Source organism: Mercurialis annua, linkage group LG4, assembly GCF_937616625.2.
Source record: "Mercurialis annua linkage group LG4, ddMerAnnu1.2, whole genome shotgun sequence".
Classification (NCBI taxonomy): Eukaryota; Viridiplantae; Streptophyta; class Magnoliopsida; order Malpighiales; family Euphorbiaceae; genus Mercurialis; species Mercurialis annua.
The window spans coordinates 19366848-19391333 of NC_065573.1; the positions used below are offsets into that span (position 1 = coordinate 19366848).

Below are 24486 nucleotides of genomic sequence, written 5' to 3' on the forward strand. Positions count from 1 at the left end.
CACGGCCTCACGGCCTTCTCAGGCCGATAAATAGGAGGAGGTATAATCTGCACGTAACCCAGCTGACGAAGGACCCTAACAGGCATATATGGCTCTTAGATGTCCCTGTACTGTATCCAGCCCATGTATGCAGTCCTGGGAACGGTGATAGCAGGATCGATGCCAAAAGGCAGCCACGTCACCTGCTCAAAAATTAAATAAGAAACAAGAAATTAGTACAAATACAAATAAGTAATTAGAATTTTTTATTTTAATTTACATACCTCGTCCGCAGTAAGCTGGTCTAAACGGGTGCGTAATGCAAAAACCCGGGTATCCGCTCTCTCAGAAGATGATACGCTCCAAGTGCTAGCTCGAGGAGAAACAAGATCGAGAATCAGTTGCTCACGGTTTGGTCGAAAGCATGGAAAATATTCATATATCCATGCCTGAAGTAGTGTCAGACAACCAGACAACCCCTGACAATCACCCCTAGAAGCCACTCCTAGCTGCCGATACAGGTACGCCAGTGTAGCGGAGCCCCAAGAATGAGAAGGCGCGTCCCCTAACCCATCCCTAACCTCCCAAAGGCATGCCGGTCTGAACCTGTGTCCACTCTTATCAACAAATAAGGTGCAACCTAAAGTCAACCAAATCCAAGCAATGGCCTCAGTCTCAGCCTCACCCGCAGCACCCTGACTACACAACTCGATTACCGACTCAATAAAAATCCCTCCCTGCGCCAGATGCCCCCCAGAAGCTAATCTCTCTACACTGATACCTAAAATCTCTGCACAAGAACGCTGCAAATCTAACTTATAGGGCGTATCAGTAATCAAAGATCCCTCGACTGGAATGCGGAGTATATACCAAACGTCATGCAGCGTAATAGTCATCTCCCCAAATGGCATGTGAAAAAGAGCTAGTGTCAGGCTGCCAACGCTCCACAAATGCAGAAAGAAGCGGAACGTCCAGGTGAGCATACATAGTATCTGGGAGATGCGCCAAACCGGTAAGGTTTATCAGATTCCTAACTTCTTCTGATGTTTCCTTATACCACAGCACCAACTTCTGACAAGCAGAGTATCTGTTCTGGCACTTCAGCATGCCTCTAAACTCCCCCTCCCATATCTTGGAAGCAACATGACCAAGAAAACTAGGAATCACAGTGCCGTCATGGTGTCCACCCGGCACTGGAGCACGAACGATCCAGCCGTCAACCTGAGATCGTCCAGTCGACTCTGTAATTATGAATTTAATGATTAATACAAATTTATTTTTTTTATCAATATTATCAAATTCACGTAATAATTGAATTATACTTACCTACGGACGATGAATCGGTCCTACGACGGGAGGGAGGGCGGTGTGCTGGCTCGTCTAAACTTTGCGGATCATCATCACTCTGGAAGATATCGGGCCAACCATCGTCTGAATCAGTAGTCCTCGACTGGTCTCTCTGTCGTCGTTGTGAGGCGGCCACATTACCGGTCCGGATATGTCGAGCTCCCGACCCCTCAATATCCGTAGGTATCAATGAACCCTTTCCTCTATCAGGTTGTCTGTACATTTACCAATTTAGAATAATATTAGTTAAATAAAAATATTTGAATTAAGTAACTAAAATTAAATTCAAATAATTGATTTACTGACTACACTAAACTTAAAATACAAATATTAATTAATTTACCGATAAATTATATAATTTATTAATAAACTAAATACCGATAAACTACGACAGGAGGGTGGGCGTCCGTCGGAGAAGTGCGGCGGTAAGCCGCACGTCTCCGCCGGACTTGCGGTGTCCAACCATTGGGCGCCGGGTTGCGTCCGGCTGGACATCGCACGTCCGCCGGAGATGTGCGACTTATCGTCGCACTTCTCCGGCGGACGTCCGCCGCTGCTGCGGACCCATTCGGATCGCGTCTGCAGCAAAAAAATTTCAAAAAAAAAAACTAAAATTCCTATTAAAAATCTACAAAAACTAAAAACGATTAATAACCGGTTGTTGTTGTCCACTTTCTCGGTTAGAATCCGACATTTGAGCTTGATATAATGATTGTTGTTCTTCGGATTTGAATAGAGTTGAAAGAGTTTGATTTTCAGTTTTTTTAGCTAAAGGATAGAAATGTAATATTTAAGGCGGTATGTAGTTAAATTCGGGCGGTATTTAGCAGTCCACAATAAAAAAGGGGGTTTACTATTCGCCGTCCCAAATTACTGGCCACCGCCCCAAAAATTATCATTTTACCCTTATTGTAAAAAAAAAAATTCTGAACCAAAAAAAAAATGTGTTCTCTCAAATGATAGTAGTCCACATTTACTAATTCGATTAAAATGACGGATAACGCTCGTAATTCGTCGGGAAACGAATATCCACCATCTGAAACTAGCGTATCCGGATTTGCCGAGGTATTTTATCTATTTACGTTCGTTTTAAATTTTTTTAATTTTTTTTAAATATTTTTAAATGGTCCATCGCCGACAAATGGCGATGGACCATATGGGCCATCGCCATCTTTGGGCGATGGCCCAAATGGTCCATCGCCATCTTTGGGCGATGGACCATTGGGCCATCACCCAATGATGGCGATGGGCCATGCGGCCATGGGCCATCGTTGGGCGATGGCCCAATGGATCAATTGTCCCTCGGGGACGATTCCGTCCCTGAGGGACAATATTTTTCATTTTTTTTAATTTAAATAAATAATAAAAAAATTAATTAATGAATTTAATTAATGAAATAAATAATTAAATGTCTTTAAATTAATTAATTTTTATTAGTTAGAGATCAATTAAATTCTATTAGTTATAATATAAGTTTAGTGTTTTAATTAAATTTTATGTGGACTACTATTTATTTGTTAGTGTTTTTAATTAGAGTTTCGATTAAATTTAACTTTTTTTGTTAGCGAATTTTTGTATTCATGTGTTTAATGTTATTTTATAATTGTGATTTTATTTAACTAGTGTAATTTTAATTTATTTTTCTGAAAATTGTTACAATTATTTTCGTTTTGCAGGTTCATTTAGAAGATTATGGCAGTGACGGTATCGATTACAGTGAACGGTTTTTTTATGAAAACGGGTTTGAAAGTGATACCGAAGCAATAAATTGGGCAAAGGGAATTTCTATACGGATTGGGTTTGAGCTGGTTATTTCGTCTCACAAGAAAGGGGGGTTGGTAAAACTTTTGAGATGTTGTCGGGGTGAGAGATATAGAGGGTCGCACACAGATTTAGATTCTTTTGCACGAAAGAATACGAAGACGAAGGCCTGCCAATGCCCTTTCAGGATTATGGTGAAATTTATTAATGGCACATGGACTGTTCTTGTGAAGTCTGGGATTTCAAGTATGCACAATCATGCGTTAGCTGTGTATCCTGAGGGACACCGTCAGATGAGCGGACTGAGCGCTGCGGCCAAAATGATTGTGCGGGATATGAGTGCGGCACAAGCTAAGCCGTGTGCTATTTTGGCGGCTGTTCAAGAAAAATTTCCATCTGACAACCCTACAAGAAGACAAGTTTATAATTACAGAGATAATTTGAGAAAGTCCAGCTTTGAGGATAGAGATATGGTAGGTCAGTTTTTTCATTTGGCTCTGACGCACAACTATTTACACTGGACGCTTTCTGAGGAGAGCACAGGTGTGTTGACCCATCTTTTCATGTCGCATCCTGACTCCGTGCGGTTAGTCCGAACTTACCCCTGGGTGATCGGTATGGACTCCACGTATAAGACCAACAAATACCACATGCCTTTCTTTGAGATTATCGGTATGACTCCTTCTAACAAGAACTTCTTAATTGCATATGCAATTATGAAGGATGAGACTGAGGGGAGTTACAGATGGGTGTTGGAAAGGTTGAGGTTTTTGATTGGCGACCACCTACAGCCGACTTGTATTTTTACTGATCGAGAGTTGGGGCTGCTTAAACCAGTGAAAGAGTTATTTCCACATACCCCTCATCTGCTTTGTACGTGGCACATAAATAAGGATGTAGAAGACAAAGTGTTCAAACTGTGTGGGAGAGACACCGCAATAACTGATACTTTCATGAATGGGTCGTGGAAGAAACTTATTAAGGCTCAAACAGAGGAACAATACGTAGCAGCTTTGACCACTGTGAAAATGCGGACTAGAGCGTTTCCAGCTGTGATGCAATATCTTGACCGTACTTGGTTGGGGCACAAAGAGAAGTTTGTATCATGTTGGACAAACAAAGTCTTACATTTTGGAAACACCACTACGTGTAGAGTGGAGAGTGCACATGCTCAGCTAAAGCAGTGGCTCAACTCTAGTACCGGTGCTCTAAACACAGTTTGGACGAAGGTGGACTGCGTTATACAGTCCCAGTTGACTGATATTAGGTATGTTTTTGTAATAATTAATAGTTTCTTAATAATAAAAAATAACGTTGACATTATCATTAATTTAGTGTGTTGTCTATATTGGCAGGAAAACACTCGAGGGCTCCAGACAGACTATAGGCGTCCATCGACGAGGTTATCCATACGACCATGTCTCCTACAAAGTGTCCCACTACTGTCTTGATTTAGTGGCGAAGGAACTAAGGCGTATGAGAGAGTTGAGTTGCGATGTTCTAGTTCGTTGTGGTTGTGTGCTGAGAACAACACATCAGATTCCGTGTGCATGTGAGCTGAAAGCGGTGATTGATGCAGGTACAATGCAATACTTTTTATTTCGATAGTAATGTTCTTATTGAAAGCTAATATAAGTGTCGTATATAATATTGTCAGGTGTTCCAATTAGTCTGGACAGTATCCATTCGTTTTGGAAGACGCTTGTTATCGGTGACGGGGTTGAAACATCAGAACAAGCCGATTATGCCGCTTTTCAGTCAGAGGATCATCGGTACTTTTGCGGGGTTGTGGAGGAGGTGATGTCTCAAGATCCCTCTATTGTGCGCGACATATCTCATATTATCAACGAGCGACTTCATCCCGAAGAATCTGCTTATCTTGAACCAGAAGTAAAGAGCACGGTGAGAGGTAGACCGAAGGGGAGCACATCCACCAAGCGGAACCAGAGTGTTTGGGAGTACAGTCGTGGTCGTGGCCGTGCGAAGTCATCACAAGGTCGGGGCTACAGTGCTCCTACATCAGGTAAATATATATTTTATAACAATAATGCAGCGAAGTTAATATATTGTGTATAACAATAATGTCAATATATGTTTTATGCAGATTTTATCCCGAATTCAGAGCTTATTCCTGGAATCATATTGCCATTTGTCACGAAATATGTGGACGTGGATGGCGACGGGAACTGTGGGTTTCGCGTTGTCGCAGATTACATATACGGTGATCAAAACAAGTGGGGTTTCATAAGAAGAAGCATTGCAAATGAACTAGCCGGCAACCCTGGCCTATATGACGGTCTTTGCAGTGATGGGATCCAAGCGGCCATTTCACGTATTAGGTGGGAAGGGGAGGCATGTGGGCGCGATCACTGGATGCAGGTTATAGATGACTTGTTCCCCATTGCCACTCTCTTCAATGTAGCTGTCATTTTCATAAATGGCGCGACGAACTCACAGCCGGGTTTTGGTACGTGTACAATTCTGCCTTTACATTCATCTGATATCGACTCACGGCCACTGAGAGAGATAGTGATACTATTTTTGGGTAGATACGCTCATTTTGTTCGTCTAGATTTATGTGATAATTTTCCAGTCCCTCCTATTGCCTCCTTGTGGTTCACAAACAGGGATGCTACCGTTGAGTATTTGGAGGGATTGTACGTTCTCAGGAGAGCGCAATGGCAGAGATTGTTAGATGCTTATGTTTGAGGCCGTGTCACTTGTTTTACTTAGTAATACATTTGGTTGGTGTTGTTGGCAAATATATATGTATTTGCGTTTTACAGGAAGTCCCTGAAAATGGGTGATGCTACTATTATAGAGGAAATGCTGCCGAATTTTTGTTAGAATTTGTTGCTAAAAATACTCTGTAAATATAATATGTGTTTTTTGGTTGGTGTTGTTGGCAAATATATATGTATTTGTGTTTTACAGGAAGTCCCTGAAAATGGGTGATGCTACTATTATAGAGGAAATGCTGCCGAATTTTTGTTAGAATTTGTTGCTAAAAATACTCTGTAAATATAATATGTGTTTTTTGGTTGGTGTTGTTGGCAAATATATATGTATTTGTGTTTTACAGGAAGTCCCTGAAAATGGGTGATGCTACTATTATAGAGGAAATGCTGCCGAATTTTTGTTAGAATTTGTTGCTAAAAATACTCTGTAAATATAATATGTGTTTTTTGGTTGGTGTTGTTGGCAAATATATATGTATTTGTGTTTTACAGGAAGTCCCTGAAAATGGGTGATGCTACTATTATAGAGGAAATGCTGCCGAATTTTTGTTAGAATTTGTTGCTAAAAATACTCTGTAAATATAATATGTGTTTTTTGGTTGGTGTTGTTGGCAAATATATATGTATTTGTGTTTTACAGGAAGTCCCTGAAAATGGGTGATGCTACTATTATAGAGGAAATGCTGCCGAATTTTTGTTATATTTTGTTGCTAAAAATTATATTTTTCAAAATAATGTGTTTTTAGGTTGGGATTGATGCTATATATGTATTACGCTAGTAGTATAGAGGAAGTGCTGCCAAATGTTTAGATATAAATTGTTGCAAAAAAAACAAAAAAAAAACATAACATAATAGAGTACTAAAAAACATCACTTAATATGTAGTACAACAAACAAAATAAAAAAAAACCATAATATAATAGAGTACTAAAAATAATAATCTCAATCTGCCAGCCGTCAGTCTGCAATGAGTCGCTCCAAGTCAGTGGTCGACTCAGATATGCTATGATCTATCTCCGGAATGGCAAACGGCGCACTAGCCGCAGTGATACGCGTGAGATTTCTCTGACTCAGGGAACTGAAACGATTTACCCACTACAAAAGGAAAGTAAATTAAGATCAGTTAAACAATTAAATATATATATATTAATTACTAAGTTAATAAAGACTTACATAATCAATGTTGGAGCGAGAAGGACGGCCTCGTGAAGCTGTAACGTCAGAGCTAAGGACCTGCGGGTGGGAAAATCGTGCGTACCACTCCAAGTACGCGGGATGGCAAGCTCCAGCAAGAACAGTGGCTGGCTCGAGCAACGTCAAAGGAAGCATGCAAGTCATAGGAAAACCCTGCCAGCCGTCGACCGCACCAATCTGAGCCATCTCCACATTGTACAACTTTGAATTCCACGCCCTAACGGCCTTTTCCGGCCGAAGAATAGGCGACGGTATGCTCTGCACATACCCCAGCTGACGTACAAATCTGGCGGACATGTACGGCTCAACAATGTCCCTGTACACTATCCAACCCATGTAAGCAGTCCGCTGAAGGACTGCAGCAGGGTCACCACCAAAGGGAAGCCACGACACCTGCCCAAAATATATAAAATTATTAAAAAATAACATGTTAATTTAATTCAACTAAATATAGAAAATTGAACTATACAATTAAATTCAACGTACCTCGTCGGCAGTCAAACTGTCTATGCGGGCACGCAATGACTGAAGCCGGATCTCTGTGCACTCTGTCCCGGATACACTCCAACTACACGCTCGAGGAGTGCCAATCTCTGTAATTAGCCTATCTCGCTGGGGTCTGAAACATGGAAAATACTCGTATATCCAAGCCTGGAGAAATGTCAGACACCCAGACAAACTGTGGCAGTCGCCTCTGGAGGCGATTCCTAACTGACGAAATAAATAGGCCAGTGTAGCAGAACCCCAAGAATAATCCTTCGCGTCTGCGACTCCATCCCTAACCTCCCAAAGACAGGCTGGTTTAACCCGGTGGCCAGTCTTATCGACGAAAAGAGTGCAACCTAGCGTCAGCCACATCCACGCTATTGCCTCAACCTCAGCACTCAAACCCCGTCCACAATTCCTAAAAATGGACTCAATCAGAACCCCTCCATTTTCATAATGCTTCGTCGAATTAGCTAACAAGTCATCCATAGAGATCCCTAAAATCTCTACACAGGAGGCAAGCAACAACTGTTTCCCGGGCTTATCTGAAAACATATTCCAGCCATGTATTATTTTAAGGAATACAAAATAAATTATTAAAATGAATATGTAATTTAAACAAAAATATAGTAAAATTTACCTGAAACCACTTTTCCGTCCACAGGAATACGGAGAATAATCCACACGTCATGCAGTGTAATGGTCATCTCCCCGAATGGCAGGTGAAAAGAGTTAGTATCAGGCTGCCATCGCTCCACAAATGCAGAAAGGAGCGGAATATCCAAGTGACTGAACATAATATCAGGGAGATGCCCCAAACCACTCTCGGCTATCAGGTGTTTGACCTCGTCTGAGGCGTCATGATGCCATGCTGACAGCCTCTTACAAACTGCATGTCTACTCTGACACTTCAGAGTGCCTCGCTCCTCCTTCCCTGTCCATATTCCATAAGCGACATGTCCAAGGAAACTGGGAATAATACTCCCGTCCTCAGGTCCACCTGGCACTGGATCACTAACAGTCCAAGCAGGTATTTCAGTCCTGGCTCTTCTACTCGTCACTGAAATTACAATTACAACAATTAACATAAATTTAATATCTTTTAACTATTATTATTAAATTAATGAAATAATTAAATTTTATTTATCTGATGACGTTTCAGCAATAAACCGTCCATCTTTCCCCTTTTTCCGTCGAATGTTCACGATTGGTCCTAAACTCTCGTCCTCAGAAGTCTCAAAATCAGCATCGTCTATCCGGCGGTCTTCCATGTCATCATCCTCCATCCGATCATCCTGTATCTGATCATCGACTGGCGTCTCACTAGCTCCCTCAATAGCAGGAGCCCCCTTCTTGTGTCGTCGGACTGAGGCACTCACACCACGCTTTCGAACATTTCGCTGTCCCGACTCCTCAAAATCAGCTTCAGCTATAATAGGCTTACTCTTTCCCCTGCTACCATTACCGGGTCCTTCTTTCTGCAATTATCAATTTTACAAACAATAATATTAATTAAATTATACTATTAAACTTAAGCAAATAAAAATATATTAATAAAATTCTAAATTGTAAATACCTAAATTTATTTAGTCCGTAAAATTAAAGATTATTTCTTAAAATCTAAAATAATATCACTATCAAAATTAAATTTAATTAAATCTAATAATAAAATTTAATTAAATAAAAAATTATATTATACAACCTAAAATTGTACTACTAAAATTTAATTTAACTACACCTATAACTAATAAAATTTAATTTAATTACACCTATAACTAATAAAATTTAGTTGTATTTTTCAATTAATTTTTTTAATTAATTATTAGGTTATTTCATTATTTATTAAATCGATTAATTTTAATTTTTTAAATTAAAAAATATATATAAAAAAAATTTAAATCGATTTACGGCCCTCGGACGGCGGCGGCGGCCAGGCCGTCGCCGGCGGGTCCTGGCCATCGCCGGCGACGGCCTGCACCATCGCCGGCGACGGCCAGGCCGTTGCCAGGCGACGGCCTGCACCATCGCCCGACGATGGCGATGGTGCAGCAGACCATCGCCATCGCCCAGCGATGGTCTGCTGCACCATCGCCATCGGCCGGCGATGGTGCAACCGGTCATCGCCATCGCCGGACGATGACCGGTTTCCGTAAAAAAAAAAATAAAAAAAATTTAAAACTGAAATTAAATTACTTACCGGAGGTCCCCGTCTTTTATCTTTCGTCAATTCCGACATAAATCGGCTCCGATTATTGCTTGAGATTTTGTAATGGATTTTAGAGAATTTTGGTTTGAGAGGAAGTTGAGAGGATGGTTTTTTTGTTTTTTTGAGTCCTAAAAGGATTAGGGGTAGTTTGGTCAAAATTGGGGCGGTGGGTAGTAATTTGGGGCGGTAAATAGTAGTCCACTAAAAAAAATGCCAATCCCTGTCTTCCCATTCCGAAGCGCTCGTTTGTCTCAAAACGAGCTTCACTCTCTCTCTCTCTCTATCTCCAATTCTTAATCCTCCCACTTCTAATTCTGTCTCTGTAAATCGCCCTTAATTTCTTTTTAATAATCTCTCAATCTGTTTATGTACAATTTCAATTTCTCCCCTTGTATCTTAATTCATTCAATTTGTACACAAAACTACCCCTTAGGGTTTTGTTTCAATTTCAATGTTTTCAATTTATTGTAATTTTAGTTTATTTTTATGAATCTATAAACTTCAATCTCAATGATTATTGTATTAAATAGATTACATTACATTGTTAGGGTTAATAGATTATCGATTAGGGTTAGGGTTTTTGATTCTTTTTAGTTTCTTTAATTGTTCATGGAAATGGAGAGTACGCGCACTAGACCGTTTGATAGATCAAGAGAAGCACCAGCCGCCTTAAAGAAACCTCGATTAACAGAGGATCAATCAAACCCTAATGGCCGTTCTTTTCGAACAGGCGCTACACCTGCGTTATCAGCTCAGCCGCAACCTTCTGCGTCGAGATTTAGGGTTATTAATAGCGATGCCGAGTCGGAAAGCGGCGCTTATCATCCACAGGCACCAACGCCGCATCAGCAATTTCATGAGTTAGTGAGTCAGTACCGTACAGCGCTAGCGGAATTGACGTTTAATTCGAAGCCGATTATTACTAATTTGACTATAATTGCTGGAGAGAATCTCCATGCTGCGAAAGCTGTTGCAGCTACTGTTTGCACTAATATTATTGAGGTGATTCCGTCATCAGTTTTCGATATGCGAATTAGATTGTAAAGTTAAATGTTAAAGAAAAGTAGCAGTAGTGGTATTAATTGTGATGATATAATGGATATAGATAGAGAGTGTAAATACAAATTAATGATAAGTTTTGAGATTTTAAAGTTGGTGCTTTGTGAGAATTATAGTAACCCTTCTTATTGAATTGCCTGATTATCCAATTTCGGGGCTTTTGCTGTATGCTTGCCTCCCATCTAATCACTACTTCCGATAATAAATGGTTTGTTTGAACTTTTGTTGCGTCCTGCAAATCTCCATGTCTCGTCGAGCAATTTTAGTGCAGTTTTTTCTTTATTATGATCTTTTGGTTACTTAATAAATCTGCAGCTTCTCAGTGACAGTAAGTTCTGCTTACTTTTGTTAATATGAATCATCATACTCTTGATGGGGTTATTACTGATTTTTTTGCAAAGCTCATGACAACATTTTTTGTATTATAGATATTACTGAATATTCTGCAATGCCTTCCCTGTTGGATGGAACAGGGGAATCAAACTTATGATTACTAATGTTTCTATTTAATAAATTGGTTGAGAGTTGTGTTTTGTTTGTAATGAAAGCTGTGGCTTTATTCTAACTAATATGGATTCCCTCAACATTAGATTATTATTCATGGTTTATCATCTACTACTTTTTTGTTCTTCTTCTTTGTCTTGAGGAGACATTACCATTATTGCTTGCTATATGAATAATATGAAGCAAAAATATTTTGTGATGTGAAATCTAGTGAACCATTTTTGTCTTCTTCCTTCGTTTATTAAAATTAGGCCTCTAGTCATGCTCCATGGAGCTTTACTCTTCCATGTCTGATCATAATAATTATTTGCAGGTTCCCAGTGATCAAAAGCTGCCATCACTTTATCTTTTAGACAGCATTGTAAAGAACATCGGGAGGGATTACATAAAATACTTTGCTGCCAGGCTACCTGAGGTTAGATTTTCCTATTGCGTGGCATGTAATGGCATGCTTTTCTCATAAATATAAAATTGTTTTTGGAAAGCCTGATTAATTAAATAGACAATTGAGAATGTCATACTATTGGAGTCAATACTGTACGTTAGGAATATTCCTTATTTATGTGTGAATTTTTATCTCTTTCTTATGTATTCATTGCTTCATCAACCTCCTACACGTCTGTGAAATGTAGATATCGTTTTGGTCATTTTAGTTGATCACCCAATCCTCTTCTGATCAATGTTTATTTTTCCATAGGGTATTAACTGGTAGCCAATTCATTCTGCATTTTAGGTATTCTGCAAAGCCTACAGGCAGGTTGATCCTCCTGTTCATGCAAGTATGAGGCATCTTTTTGGAACATGGAAAGGAGTCTTCCCTCCTCAGTCGCTTCAAATGATCGAGAAAGAACTTGGCTTTTCTTCTGTCGTAAATGGCTCATCTTCAGGTGCTGCAGCATCTAGGTCAGATTCTCAGTCCCGACGGCAAAGCATTCATATTAATCCCAAGATATTGGAAATTCAGCATATTCAGCAATCAAGTAGGGTAAGCATACTTAACGTTAAATGTTTCATGTTGATTTCTGCATATGGCCAAGGCCCTACGGTAAGAAACTTTTGATTCCTTCTGTTTAGTCTCTAGTATCAAGAGGAAGATGTTATAAATGCCGTGGCTGCAAGAATTAAACATTAAAGGTAGTCTTTTTAAATACAATTAAAAAATTGATGAAAAATTTCCGGAGGTTGAGATTTCTATACTGCTAAGTGCTAATCATTTTCAGTAGTACATTGAATTTAAATTAGCTAGGTAAGCCTTTGGACCAGGGATTATTTATGATGTCTTGGAAATCTTCGCAAAGATTTTTCTGTCACAAAAGCAAGCATTAGTTTAGCTGATTGTCGATGCATTACATTTTTATGAACCTTATAGTTTCTAATGCTTGAAGGAGAAATGTTGCTGGGTCTACTAAATTTTCAGTCCTTATGTTTTTTTTCCCTCTGTTTCAATGTGATATAGACAAAGGGAATGACAACTGGCCTGGCCAACTCCGGGGAGGATGTACAGAGGCCAGAAAGAGCAACTGGTATTGCTGGTGGACGCCCTTGGGTAGATCCTGCTGTTAAACTGCATGTGCGTGAAGTTTTTTTTTTTCTTTATTCATATTGAAGTAATGCAATTATTTCTTTTTCTATGGGTTCATGTTATAGCATATTTTTCAGAATATTCAACGATCTCAAAGAGAAATACTGACCGAGTCTGGTCATGAGAAGAAAATTGAACCCACATATGGAGATTTTGAATATAATTCTGACATCCCAAGGAACTTAGGGTTGGGAATTGGAAGAAGTAGTGGAAGGGTAGCTGAGCAAGGACATGAAAAACCTTGGTATGGAGCTGGAAACAGTGTTGCAGCATCAATACCTGGCCAACAAAATGGTTTTAGTGTGAAGCAGGGACTTCCAAATTACTCAACCCCCAAGTCTGCTAATGTTGATTTACGTCCACAGCAAACACAGAGCACTGTAAGTAAAAGCAGCCCTTCCGTGTCTGCTAGCTGGAAAAACTCTGAGGAAGAGGAGTTTATGTGGGAGATGCACTCCAGATTATCTGATCAAGATACAGCCCATCTCTCTATAAATTCCAGAAAAGATCATTGGAATCCTGATGGTTCAGAGAAATTGGTAAGAATGATTAAGCAAAAACATAAGTTTCCTAAACATAGTAATGATTTGAACAAGGACAGAAAGAACACAGTTGTAGCAAATTAATCTTTTGCTTCTTAATATTGCTATAGGAAATGCTTTTTATGATTATGTATCTGCACTGTTTGAATTGAGATATTTTAGATAACAAAATCTGTGGATTTTACGATAAAGATCACAAAATACTTGGATTTATACAAAATTAAACCGTTTGGTAATGAGAATTCATGGATTTTAAAAATCTATCATCCCTCAAAATTTGTGTTAAAAATGTCTACCTTTTAGGTGGGAAAGCTGAAATGTATTATTATTATTATTATTTATGGGTGATTGATTGTTTTAATAATTTGTTATTTCAAAATTATTCTTATTCTTATGAATTCATGGATTTTATATTTAATCCAAACAGTGGAATCTTTAAATTTATAAATTTTACATTCTATGGATTAAAAGGGTGCCTATGAGGCAATCCAATTTTGTACCTGATGAGTTATTTGTTATGGATAAAAAGGGTTTTCTTCTTTCAAGTGACATGTTAGTTTGAGAGTACAATTCCTTATGTTTTTTCCCTTTGTGTAGGAGTATGAAAATCAATTTAGAAAACCGCAAAGTGCACTTGAGGTCATGTCAAGATTTGACAGAGAAACTTCTTCTGACTCACAGTCCACTGAACAAAGAGAGCAATCTTCTTTTGGTCATCGTTTACCCTCCCCATGGAGATCGAAAGAGTTGCTACCAACTGACAGACTGTTAACTCATGCTTCTTCTACTATTAGTACTGGTCAGACAGAGGGGTACCCTGCTGCTCTTGCTGGGCTTAGTGGAACTTCCTCCATCGTCAGAATTCCCATTCAACCACATACGGGAACCTCAAGCTCTGGGTTTTCTACAAATACATCTTCAGAATATTCTGGAACCTTAGGGCAACAAAGGTTGCAATCTCTAGCATCGTCAGGTCAGTCATCCATGCACCAACATCGACTCTCACCTTCATTTCCAGGCTATCCACATCAACAATTGCTAAATTCAGCCGAGCAAGAGCTCCCACAATCTCAATCACTGCCTCGACCTGATTACAAGACACATCAATTGTCAGGAAACTTGCTTCCGCCAAATGTTCAGCCTGGTCGATTGAAAAAACTGCATGACAAAGACTTGCCAAAGACGGTTTCTTCACTACCTTCTGTACAACCTAATCGCCAGTATCCTTTTCCCCAGCCACGTCAAGTAGAACCCAGTCAGCTTGAACCTTCTGGTCAGTTTCAAAAATCACAACCAATGCATGTTTCTAAAATTGGTACTCCACCAACATTAGTGAGTTCTGCACCAGTCATTTCAACTCGACTTAATGCAGAAACTTCAGGACAATCAAGCACAAGCAGTTTGTTGGCTGCTGTTATGAAAAGTGGCGTTCTCCCTAATATAACAACTGCTGGTCTTTCTAGTAAATGTTCTCAGGATGTTGAGAAAATGTCGGCTCATTCAAGCATTCAGCCTCCTCTTCCAAGCTGCCCTCCTCCGACATTTAAATCTTCTGGGACAAGGATTACGACAGCATCAGCTGATCCGTCACAAAATGACACCTCAGCTACGTCAAATATTTCTCAGAAGAAAGAAGAGCAGCCACTGCCACCTGCTGGCCCTCTGCTGTCATCCTTACAGTCATCAAATGCTGCGAGTAAGGCTGTGAACCCTTTATCAAACCTTTTGAGTTCATTAGTTGCCAAGGGTTTAATATCAGCATCAAAGTCAGAGACATCATCACCGTCGCCGTCTGAGTTGCTTGCTCATTCAGAATCACAGAACCCAAGCATATCTAACTCTAGCTCCAAACCGACTTCCCCTGTTCGAGCATCTTCTGCTACATCCTTTTCCTCTACCAAAGTTGAAGTATCTCTGTCCAAAGCTGATGCTAAAAACTCAGCTGCAGCACATCAGCCAGCTTCAGCAGAGAGAAAAAGTCTTTTAGGATTTGAGTTCAAACCTGATGTACTCCGAGAATTTCATCCTTCTGTAATTGCTGCAATGTATGACGACTTTGAATATCAATGCAGCATATGTGGTCTTAAACTTAAGCTCAAAGAAAGTCTTGATAGACACTTAGAGTGGCATACCTGGAGGAAGGTTGAACCAGATGATATAAATAGAGTTACAAGGAGATGGTATGCAGATTCAGGGAATTGGGTTGCTGGAAAGGCTGGACTTCCATTTGGAATCGACTTATCTGCTTTCATGGATGAATCTGGGAGGACAGTGGATGATGACGGGCCTATGGTTCCTGCAGATGAAGATCGATGCGTATGTGTTCTGTGTGGTGGGTTGTTTGAAGATTATTATAGTCAACAAAAGAACAAATGGATGTTTAAAGCAGCAGTTCGCTTGTCACTTGCTTCGAAGGAGGGTGAGATAGGAACTGGAAATGAGAATGCTGAGGGGCCCATTGTGCATGTGAACTGTGTGTCAAACAGTTCAGTTGATGAGTTGGGATTGACAAGTGTTATTGAAATGGTAAGTTAATTTAGGAAATTATCTTTTGTTCTTTGCGTGTCTGCATCTATCAAAAGATTAAACGGACCACTTGTTTTTCCCCGCCTGCTACATGGTATGCTAGGTCTGTTATCTATTTCTGTTCTTTTTTTTTTCAATTTGTTTCTTGGATCATCAGTCATTGTGCTAGTTTTTTTGATTTGGATACATTGTGATAGATGTTGATGGCTTAAATTTCATTAGATACTCTTATAGAGGACTTGGTGCCTCGGTGAATTTCTGAACTTGCGACACCATTGGGTCTAAGGATATAAAAATCACTTTAAATGTCTTGGGTTGGGTTCAAATCACCATGGGGGTAGGTGAAATCTTTTAATCATTTTTAAAAAGAAAAGACAATAAAATAAAATAAAGGTGCTCCTTTTAATTTAGTACTTTGGCGGCAAAATTACTTCTGCAATTTCATGTTTTTAATTTCATTTTCAGCAGACTTTGGTCACTTGTATTCCCGGTCTGTACAAGGGGGTCATAATTAGTACCTATAATCTAGAATGCTGAGGATGAACTTTGCCACATCATTGCCTCTGTTTTTTTGTTACTGAAAGATCCTGGGTTTGAGTCATAAACCAGTCTCTCTTCTAAGACTTGTGCACCAAGTATATATTTTTAGAATGATCAAGTCGTGCCCTTTTTCTAGTCAAGTCAGTTCAGAATGTTTGTGTCTGGTTTATTCCTGCTACCAACTATTAATATCTTAGTATCTGATTTTATCATGAATTCTCTTGCGATGGAAAACGTCATACCATGTTTTTCTGTTTTGTCCATATTTTACCTATTTGGGAGTCATTTTTTCACGTTGGTGGATGGTTGATGGAATGTTATAAATTTTGGTAGGATAATGATGGATAGCGCCTGAAGACAGCATGGCTGATTGGCAGGTAGAAGCAGAGCATGGAAATTCAGGTTCGCCGTCATGTACCGCAAATGTTTGTATAATGAGCATACATAGAGTATTTCTAATGGCTGTATGATAATTTTGTTGTGCACCAAAATGGTGCTGAGAGCTGTCTTGTAATTTTCCTGCTGGTTTTTCTCCTTTTTTGTTTTTGTTTTAGTCCAATACAAATACATAATTGCTAGATGGTTATTGGTTATACACTACAATTTGACTGATGTGGCTGGTCTGTGGTTCCTTGATGTGTTGTTTCATAGTTACTGATGCAGGTCTCTGCTTCATTGATCTCTTATTCATGCAAACACTCGCAAGGAAAAGTACTCTCATCTATTCTAACAGCTTCACAATTGGCTTCCAGTTATTTTGTTTTTACTTTTTATTTTCCCTGGATATCTGGTTTAGCTATTGGTGATTGTTTCTTAATGTAAATTGCGAATGCGACAACAATATAGTATGTGATTTTGTTTTCCTAGCTCACTGTCTTGAGGACGGCACTTTTATTATTGGATTCTTTGTATGGTGTTCTTCTGCTTTATGTATAGTTTTAAATTCAGTCACTCTGTATCAGGTTTTCTTAAGGCGAAGCGTTGAACTCTCAGGAGAGTTGGAAGAATAGTATTTTCGTGTTTGCCTTATGTAACTACAGATGAGTAGCAGTGTGAAATTAAGGCATTGTAGGTTGGTTTTGAAGATGCTTTGAAGGTGAATTTAATTTAGTGGTTTTTGTGGTATGGATATTTTGTTTCTCCGGGCACAATCTACTCTTAATTTTCACTGATTATAAGGCTATTTTTATTACCACCGATAGATGTTCAATTCTTGCCTGATGGATTAACATAATTTCCATGGCAGAAGGAAAGAAACCACCTTTTTTTCTTTTCTTTGGTGTTCTGGTATGGCTATGGGTTCATGGTTCAGCTGGTGTAACTATTTGTTCAATTAGTTAAATTATTGCAAGGCAATATGATTGCGGGTTCAAATCGTATCTATATATATATAGTGGTTTAAAATCGTATTTCTATATATTCTATAATAAGCATATTTGCTTAAATTTTTCTTGAATAGATAATAACATTTTAACTAGTAAATGGCTGAAATTGAGCACATTTTAATTAGTAAAAGGAATTAGACAATGAGTTAAATCGGATTGATCTCTAGTCTATTGAACTTACCGGTTTGGTTCGGTTCTAAAAACAATTGTTCTATAAGTATTTTTTCTTTTTGTTTGGGTTTCAATATTCTCTGTTGATGAGCTGCAGATCAGCTTCGTGGATCACAGACTTAACAGCTATATCAAAATAATTGCAGATCAGCAATAAAATATACTCAACTATTTTGGATTGCAGCTAAACTAAACCCCCACAAGACCAACAAAAGAAGAGAAATTAAGAAAGATTCGTTTTGCATTAACATTTTGTACTGTAAATGAGCAACATCATTTGCTAATTTATTAGAAATAGCAGAGAATAATTAGGTACACAAAACTTACTTGAGTATCAAACTTCATATACTTTAAGGTTACACATGGGTTACAATCCTAAATGCTTTGGTCTGATGGGATTATTTTTATTTACTTTCTAACATCTCAAGGGTGGTTGTGGTTCTGAGTGTAAATATAATCGAGATGAGCCTCGGCTATCATTCTTCTCTTCTCGCATTCTTCATTTCCATCTCCGCATTTCTCTAATCCCATTAGCTAAAAATCAAAAACAACACAATCAAACCGTAGCTCAAATGGTATAAACGCCAGACAATTTTTTCCAATTATATATATAAAAAATTAGAAAAATCAAATTAAATTTGCTTACATTGGATATATCTTCTTTAATCTCTGTTAATGAATTATAGTTACTCGTCTCAGGAATGACATAGCTTTTCTCCTCTTCTCCATCTGCAAAATGCCCAGTTCATTAGATTTAGTGGAAGAATAATAATAATTAGATGTGAAAGAAATTGAAAAGGGTACCTTGTTTAGAACTGAGTAGACGAGCAGATGCTGAAGACAGAATAACAGAGAGAAAAAGAAACAACACCATTGATTTCTTCATGTTTTTTGGTTTGCTTTGATTTTTATATTTTATAAAATGCTCAAGGGTAGAACAAGGTGGCTTTATATAAAGCAGGAGAGGGGCTAAAGGGTATGTTATGGTGCCCTTCATTAGGTCATTTTCATACACTCACATGTACACTACTCATTATTGCATTTACCACTTCTCAACATAATTCATATCACTTTAAAAACAAAATACAATTATGGAAATACCAGTACACAGTTTTATGTTTTACTTTTTTTTGTAGGGTAACAAGCAATGGAATTGACTATAACAATTAATGATTTTATATTGTATTCTATGATTAATATTGAGTGTAAATGTAACCCCAAAACGTAGGTGAGTTGGTAAGGCATTCTCTAATTTAAGTGAGGTCGTGGGGTCGAACCATACTCATATATGCAGCCGTTTAAAATTTGGGGTTAGAGCTTTGCCTTCCGTAAGAAACCTACCCGGCTCGAGTGAGGATTAGTCGAATGTGTAAGGTTTAAAAGTATTGTTTTATTGTTGAATCCCGTTCAGGACACCTCATAATCAGATAAAAAAAATGAGTGTGAATGCATATTTCATTTATTTACTTTTAGCAATAGTTCAAAATATTATAAGTGTTGATAATTTGCTACGTCATGTGATCGATTTTTTTCATGAATGTTTTTTCTTTTAATTATATATATAAAAAATTATTTACTTTTAAATTAGTTCATGGCTCTGTATATATGTAGAGTTGATTAATATATCTATATAAAATGATATGTAGAAACATCCGAAATTATTGTTATAATTTAAAAAGTAAACTGTAAAAGCTTTCTAAATAGTATTGGTCAAGTTTAATAATTTTAAATCTAAACAATATGTGAATGATCTATTTTGTTCTACTTGCATGAGTCAACAACTCAACCTTGTGGACCGACAGTTGTTGTCCATTCACTTATGTTTTATTCACTTTGTTTTACACGATTTTCACGCGAATAAATATACGAGGCCCCATATTACTTACACAACAAACCAATAAAATATTTATCATTTAAAATATTTAAAAAGATAAATAATATTATTTTATTTTATAAATACTCATAACTTTATAAATTTTATAACTATTCATCATTTATACAACAAATCAAACCAATTAAATCTTTTTATTTATAAATATTAATAATTTTATTATAAAAATACCGTAGTACAACCATTAAATACTTTATATTTTGTTCATTGTTTATTGGTTTTAAGAAGATGGTTGATTTTAAAAATTAAAAATTATTATTTTTTGTTATAATATATTACTAAAAAGTAAATACAAGATGATTCAAAATTCAAAATTTGTTATTGTTATTTTTAAATGATAATCAATACCAATAATTATATTTTTTTTGAAAATTTTAAAATATTATTTTGAGATATAATAATTTAAAAATACTCAATTTTTTGTTTTTCTTTGTTTATGACCAACCTTTTAAAATCGTCAAATTTATCTCACTTTTCAATTTTATTATAATTATTTATTTAAATTAGAGTAGACAAATATTTAAATATATCCTTTATGTAAAATTGAGTATGAAAATTAAAATGAGCTAAAATTGATGATTTTAAAAATTTAGACCACAAACAAAAATATATTAAAAAGATATAAAATATGTATTTTTAAATGCTTAGTCCTTTTAATTAAACATAAAAAAATGAAATTTTTTCAAGTTCATTTTGAATTTGAGGGGGTCACGATCTACACCTTCATTATAAAATGAACGGTGCAGGTCAAAAAAATACAATAAACGGTGTAAATCTTGATAGATCTTTCATAGAGCAAGACTTTTGATTGAAAGATGACAAAATATAATCTTTTATCTTGACATTACAAACTACTACTTATTAAAATAAATAAATTGTATTTTAGTGAAATTCACAATTCTGTCATTATTTTTGTAATTTTTATAATGTTCCTTAATGCTTTTTAATTTTTGATAATTTCATGTATAATCTTTTTTTTTTTATAATTTCATACATATCTGAAATTGATGTAGTTAATCTTTTTCGGATATTATCTTATCTCCTCCAATAAACCACATTATCTTTAAATGTCCAAATTACATAAAATTATATAAAAAATTAAAAGTCTCATATCTCTAAAATTTAATCACAATACTAATAATCAAATTCGACTATCATTAATTTTAATTTGTTGATAAATATAGTGATAATATTGGGCTATTTGTTATTTCAAAAGAAAAGGGAATAAAGGAATTTGATTTCAGTGGATCTTGATTCTTGACACCTGAAACACAAATATAGAAGAATATCCTAATACAATGCCCACTAATGAAAAAACTTATATTATAGTTTATGAGTGTTTATCTAATGCAACCGTTGTGCCACGTCATTTTTACATCAAGCCAATGAATATTTGCGGTAGAGAATTTTTTAACTATTACTTATTTTTTTATCTTTCAATTTTCCACATTGTTAACGCACAAGTAGTTTGTTGCACGAATGACACGGCACAACGATTGTGTGCAATAATTTTTCATAGTTTATACGTGAAGTATTTTATCCAAAATCATATTGCATGGATCAGATCATATCTTATCATGCCCTACTTTTAACTTCTTTTAGTTATGCTACAGCTAAAGCAATTGCTTTGGAAGTGGATTAGACGTCTCAATTACTCCTAAATTAATTATTTTGTGCTAATCCTTTAGCTTTAAGAGGTTTTGCTTTTTTGACAAAATGAATTACTAGTGTAAATTAGAAGACACAATTGAAGTTGCACATATATTTAAATTAGAAGACACAATTAAAATCTTTTGCATCTACTTATGCAATCAAAATCTAGTTTTATAGTGATGCTGATCATGACAAAATCTGATTTTATTAATCATACCAGTGACCGATTAGAATACATAATTGAAAATAAATTGTAAAATGACTCAAAACGTTTATAGAATGTAATAAATCGAACCTTATTGAATTTTTTTTGTTGTAACAAAATGAACAATAACTTTTTAAAATGCTTTAAAATTGACACTCAGTCAGCAAGGGTGCTAAAAATATTAAAAAGAAAAGTTATATTTGCTCCCCAAATTTAAAATAAAGACAGAATTGATTAAAATTAAATATTTTTACTGTTTGGTCAAAATATATAATTTAATAAATTAAAATAAGATCTAAATTTAATCATCTAAAAAATAAAAAAATAAAAAAAAAGTAATTTATTCCTAATTATTATGATTGATAAAATAAATTAATTTAAAATATTAAATTATTATATGTGTTACCTAATAAAGTATTATATACATACCTACTGTTATATATTCTAGAATACCATATCTTATTTTTTGTACAGTTATAAATACCATTATTTTTTTGGTCGATTTTCTCTAAAACATCATTACAATTCTTTTTTCTTCTTCTCTATAATCAAACCATGAAAAATTATAAACTTTTTATTGTGCCAAATCAAATCAAATAGTTATTCAGATTCATTTTTTTTGTACACTCTAGTTAAAATAGCTAATGACCACAACTTACATAAAACTTGTTCATTTTACTTTAATTTTTTTTTGTCAATCAACCAAAGAGCAAATATATTTGCGAAAAGAGGCCCAGGATACAACCAGCCCAGCTGGAAAACAGACTGGATGCTAACAGGCTAGCACCAGAAAAGAAACAAAAAAAGCTCAGGCAAAATAAACCCTGAGACCCTGCTCAACAGACAGCCTAAGCTTTATCTTAACATATTTCTAACATCACTAGTAATTCTAGCACAGATTTGCTCACAGCACTGGACATTTTGATTGAATAAATTGTGCATTAAACCAAAGCCTTCTAGCCTTAGCTTTTCTAGACTTCCCTCTAGCTCTTCTTGACAAAAAACTGATCTCCCTTCTCCACACAAAGCCTTGTCTTCTTTCATCAGAGATCCTCAGAATCTTGTTCCAGACTTAAGAAGAGAAATCACACTCGAAATTTTACTTTAAAATTTATAGTGATATTATTATAAAAAATTCATAAACTATATTTATTTTTGAATTAATTACAAATTAAATCATGAACTTCAATATAATTTGTAATTACAACACAAATTTTAAAATTTGACAACGTCAGTGACCAACTTTCAATTTTTGGCAAATTGTTATGCCGGTCAATCATGCAACAAAACGTGGCTGTATATATTACAATGTTCACGTTAGTGTTTTTTTAGTTTGGTGTACTAATTTTTCAAAAAAATGAAAGTTGATTATTAATATTGTCAAGTTTCAAAGTTCGTGTTGTAATTGCAAATCAGGGTAATGTTCGTAATTTAATCTGTAATTAACCCTTTAATTTTTCAATTTAATTACGAACTTTAAAACATTTTAATTGTATGCATAAAGTTTTTTTTTCAATTCGACACATGAGATCATAATATGGTGATGTGGCTGCCAAAAAGAATGTCCAATTCAGCAAAATCACACCAATAAACGAGTGTCACGTCAACATATGTATCAAATTAAGAAAAATGGAACTTCCTGCATACAATTGAGACATTTTGAAATTCGTGATTAAATTGAGAAAACAATTATAGTTTATTGATGAAGTCTGGTCGTTGCAACTGAAGTTTGACCTGCAAAACAAGGTAGATGGCTGATCGGACGGTAGTTATCCGATTAACTTTCTGATGCTTAAGTCAGTATATGAGTTTGAGTGAGTATTATGCGTAAATTGTAATTATTTTGTTTGTAGGCACACCTCAAGTCCTTTTATAGTGTTTAAGGAGTAATACCTTGTAATATGCAAATAGGATTAAGAATTTCCATTTGGTAGAAGAGTCAAAATAGGAAAGAATTTCTATTCAATAAGAGTCCTATTTAGGGAAGAATCCTAAATAGGATTAGACTCCTAAATTGGAACATGTTTACAAGTATGAAAATATTTCCGGGATTCTAAGAGATTTGGGTCTTCTATAATCTTTTATATTGTCGGTTCATAGTTGAATCGTATTTAGAATTAGAACTTTGACAAGTTGTACTAGATCTGATTACTGAATCTCACGTGTTTAGGCGAGTCCTTTCAGATTTCTCTTATCGGGCGAGCCCCTTGGGCTCGATCATTGTTTATTTGGGCGAGTCTTCGAGTTTGCTTCGATGGCGAACCCTATATGACTTAGTGCACTATACTATTTTGGAATTCAGTTTCCATTATTTACCCCCGTAAGTAAGTTAATGTCTTGGCATTTATATCTTGTTTGATTTTTATCTTTTTTTCAACGAGTCTTTTCACTTCCTTGGTGAGTCTTTTTAGTTTTTTATATTTTGACACGTGTCTGCCATAGTTCATGGATTTTGGACACGTGTTATTGCAATTGCCACATATATTTCATCCGTTGTGTTTTCATCCTTTTGGTTTCTTGACCGTCACCATTATTTCCTCGGAATGTATACGTGTTGTATATTTCATCTTTATCTTCATTTTTTGTTTTTCATCTGAAAATTTCTTCTGTTTTTCTCAAAATTTACCATGTGCTTTCAGTCTATACACTGTCTGTAGCTTTGGATCTCACTATTTTGCTTTTTTTTTTGTCTTTCATCTTTGTATCTTAATTTCAGG

At 36.2% G+C, this 24486-nt stretch overlaps 6 protein-coding genes across 6 annotated transcripts; 2 read left to right on the top strand and 4 right to left on the bottom strand.

Moving 5' to 3' along the window:
* Positions 1-95: 95 nt before the first annotated feature.
* LOC126678401 (protein MAINTENANCE OF MERISTEMS-like) lies at positions 96-2020 on the bottom strand. Its single transcript, XM_050373298.1, has 7 exons — positions 1982-2020; positions 1705-1905; positions 1629-1636; positions 1306-1541; positions 965-1220; positions 264-912; positions 96-182 (listed from the first exon to the last, which is right to left on the bottom strand). Exons 1-7 carry the CDS (start codon positions 2018-2020, stop codon positions 96-98), a joined length of 1476 nt encoding a protein of 491 aa, XP_050229255.1.
* A 296-nt stretch (positions 2021-2316) lies between these two features.
* Positions 2317-5796, top strand: LOC126678402 (PKS-NRPS hybrid synthetase cheA-like). Its single transcript, XM_050373299.2, has 5 exons — positions 2317-2391; positions 3003-4354; positions 4443-4673; positions 4758-5110; positions 5192-5796. Exons 1-5 carry the CDS (start codon positions 2317-2319, stop codon positions 5794-5796), a joined length of 2616 nt encoding a protein of 871 aa, XP_050229256.2.
* Positions 5797-6767: 971 nt separating this feature from the next.
* LOC126678403 (protein MAINTENANCE OF MERISTEMS-like) lies at positions 6768-8593 on the bottom strand. Its single transcript, XM_050373301.1, has 4 exons — positions 8146-8593; positions 7506-8050; positions 6999-7412; positions 6768-6920 (listed from the first exon to the last, which is right to left on the bottom strand). The coding sequence occupies exons 1-4, from the start codon at positions 8591-8593 to the stop codon at positions 6783-6785; spliced, it is 1545 nt and encodes a 514-aa protein (XP_050229258.1). The 3' UTR covers positions 6768-6782.
* Positions 8594-8644: 51 nt separating this feature from the next.
* Positions 8645-9779, bottom strand: LOC126678404 (uncharacterized). The gene is made up of 2 exons (XM_050373302.2): positions 9703-9779; positions 8645-8983 (listed from the first exon to the last, which is right to left on the bottom strand). The coding sequence occupies exons 1-2, from the start codon at positions 9739-9741 to the stop codon at positions 8645-8647; spliced, it is 378 nt and encodes a 125-aa protein (XP_050229259.1). The 5' UTR covers positions 9742-9779.
* Positions 9780-9929: 150 nt separating this feature from the next.
* LOC126676940 (uncharacterized) lies at positions 9930-17076 on the top strand. Its single transcript, XM_050371314.2, has 7 exons — positions 9930-10713; positions 11588-11689; positions 12008-12259; positions 12731-12844; positions 12934-13395; positions 13996-15924; positions 16798-17076. Exons 1-7 carry the CDS (start codon positions 10321-10323, stop codon positions 16810-16812), a joined length of 3267 nt encoding a protein of 1088 aa, XP_050227271.1. The 5' UTR covers positions 9930-10320; the 3' UTR covers positions 16813-17076.
* A 1167-nt stretch (positions 17077-18243) lies between these two features.
* LOC126677971 (putative phytosulfokines 6) lies at positions 18244-18966 on the bottom strand. The gene is made up of 3 exons (XM_050372793.2): positions 18825-18966; positions 18667-18749; positions 18244-18554 (listed from the first exon to the last, which is right to left on the bottom strand). Exons 1-3 carry the CDS (start codon positions 18904-18906, stop codon positions 18444-18446), a joined length of 276 nt encoding a protein of 91 aa, XP_050228750.1. The 5' UTR covers positions 18907-18966; the 3' UTR covers positions 18244-18443.
* Positions 18967-24486: the final 5520 nt, after the last annotated feature.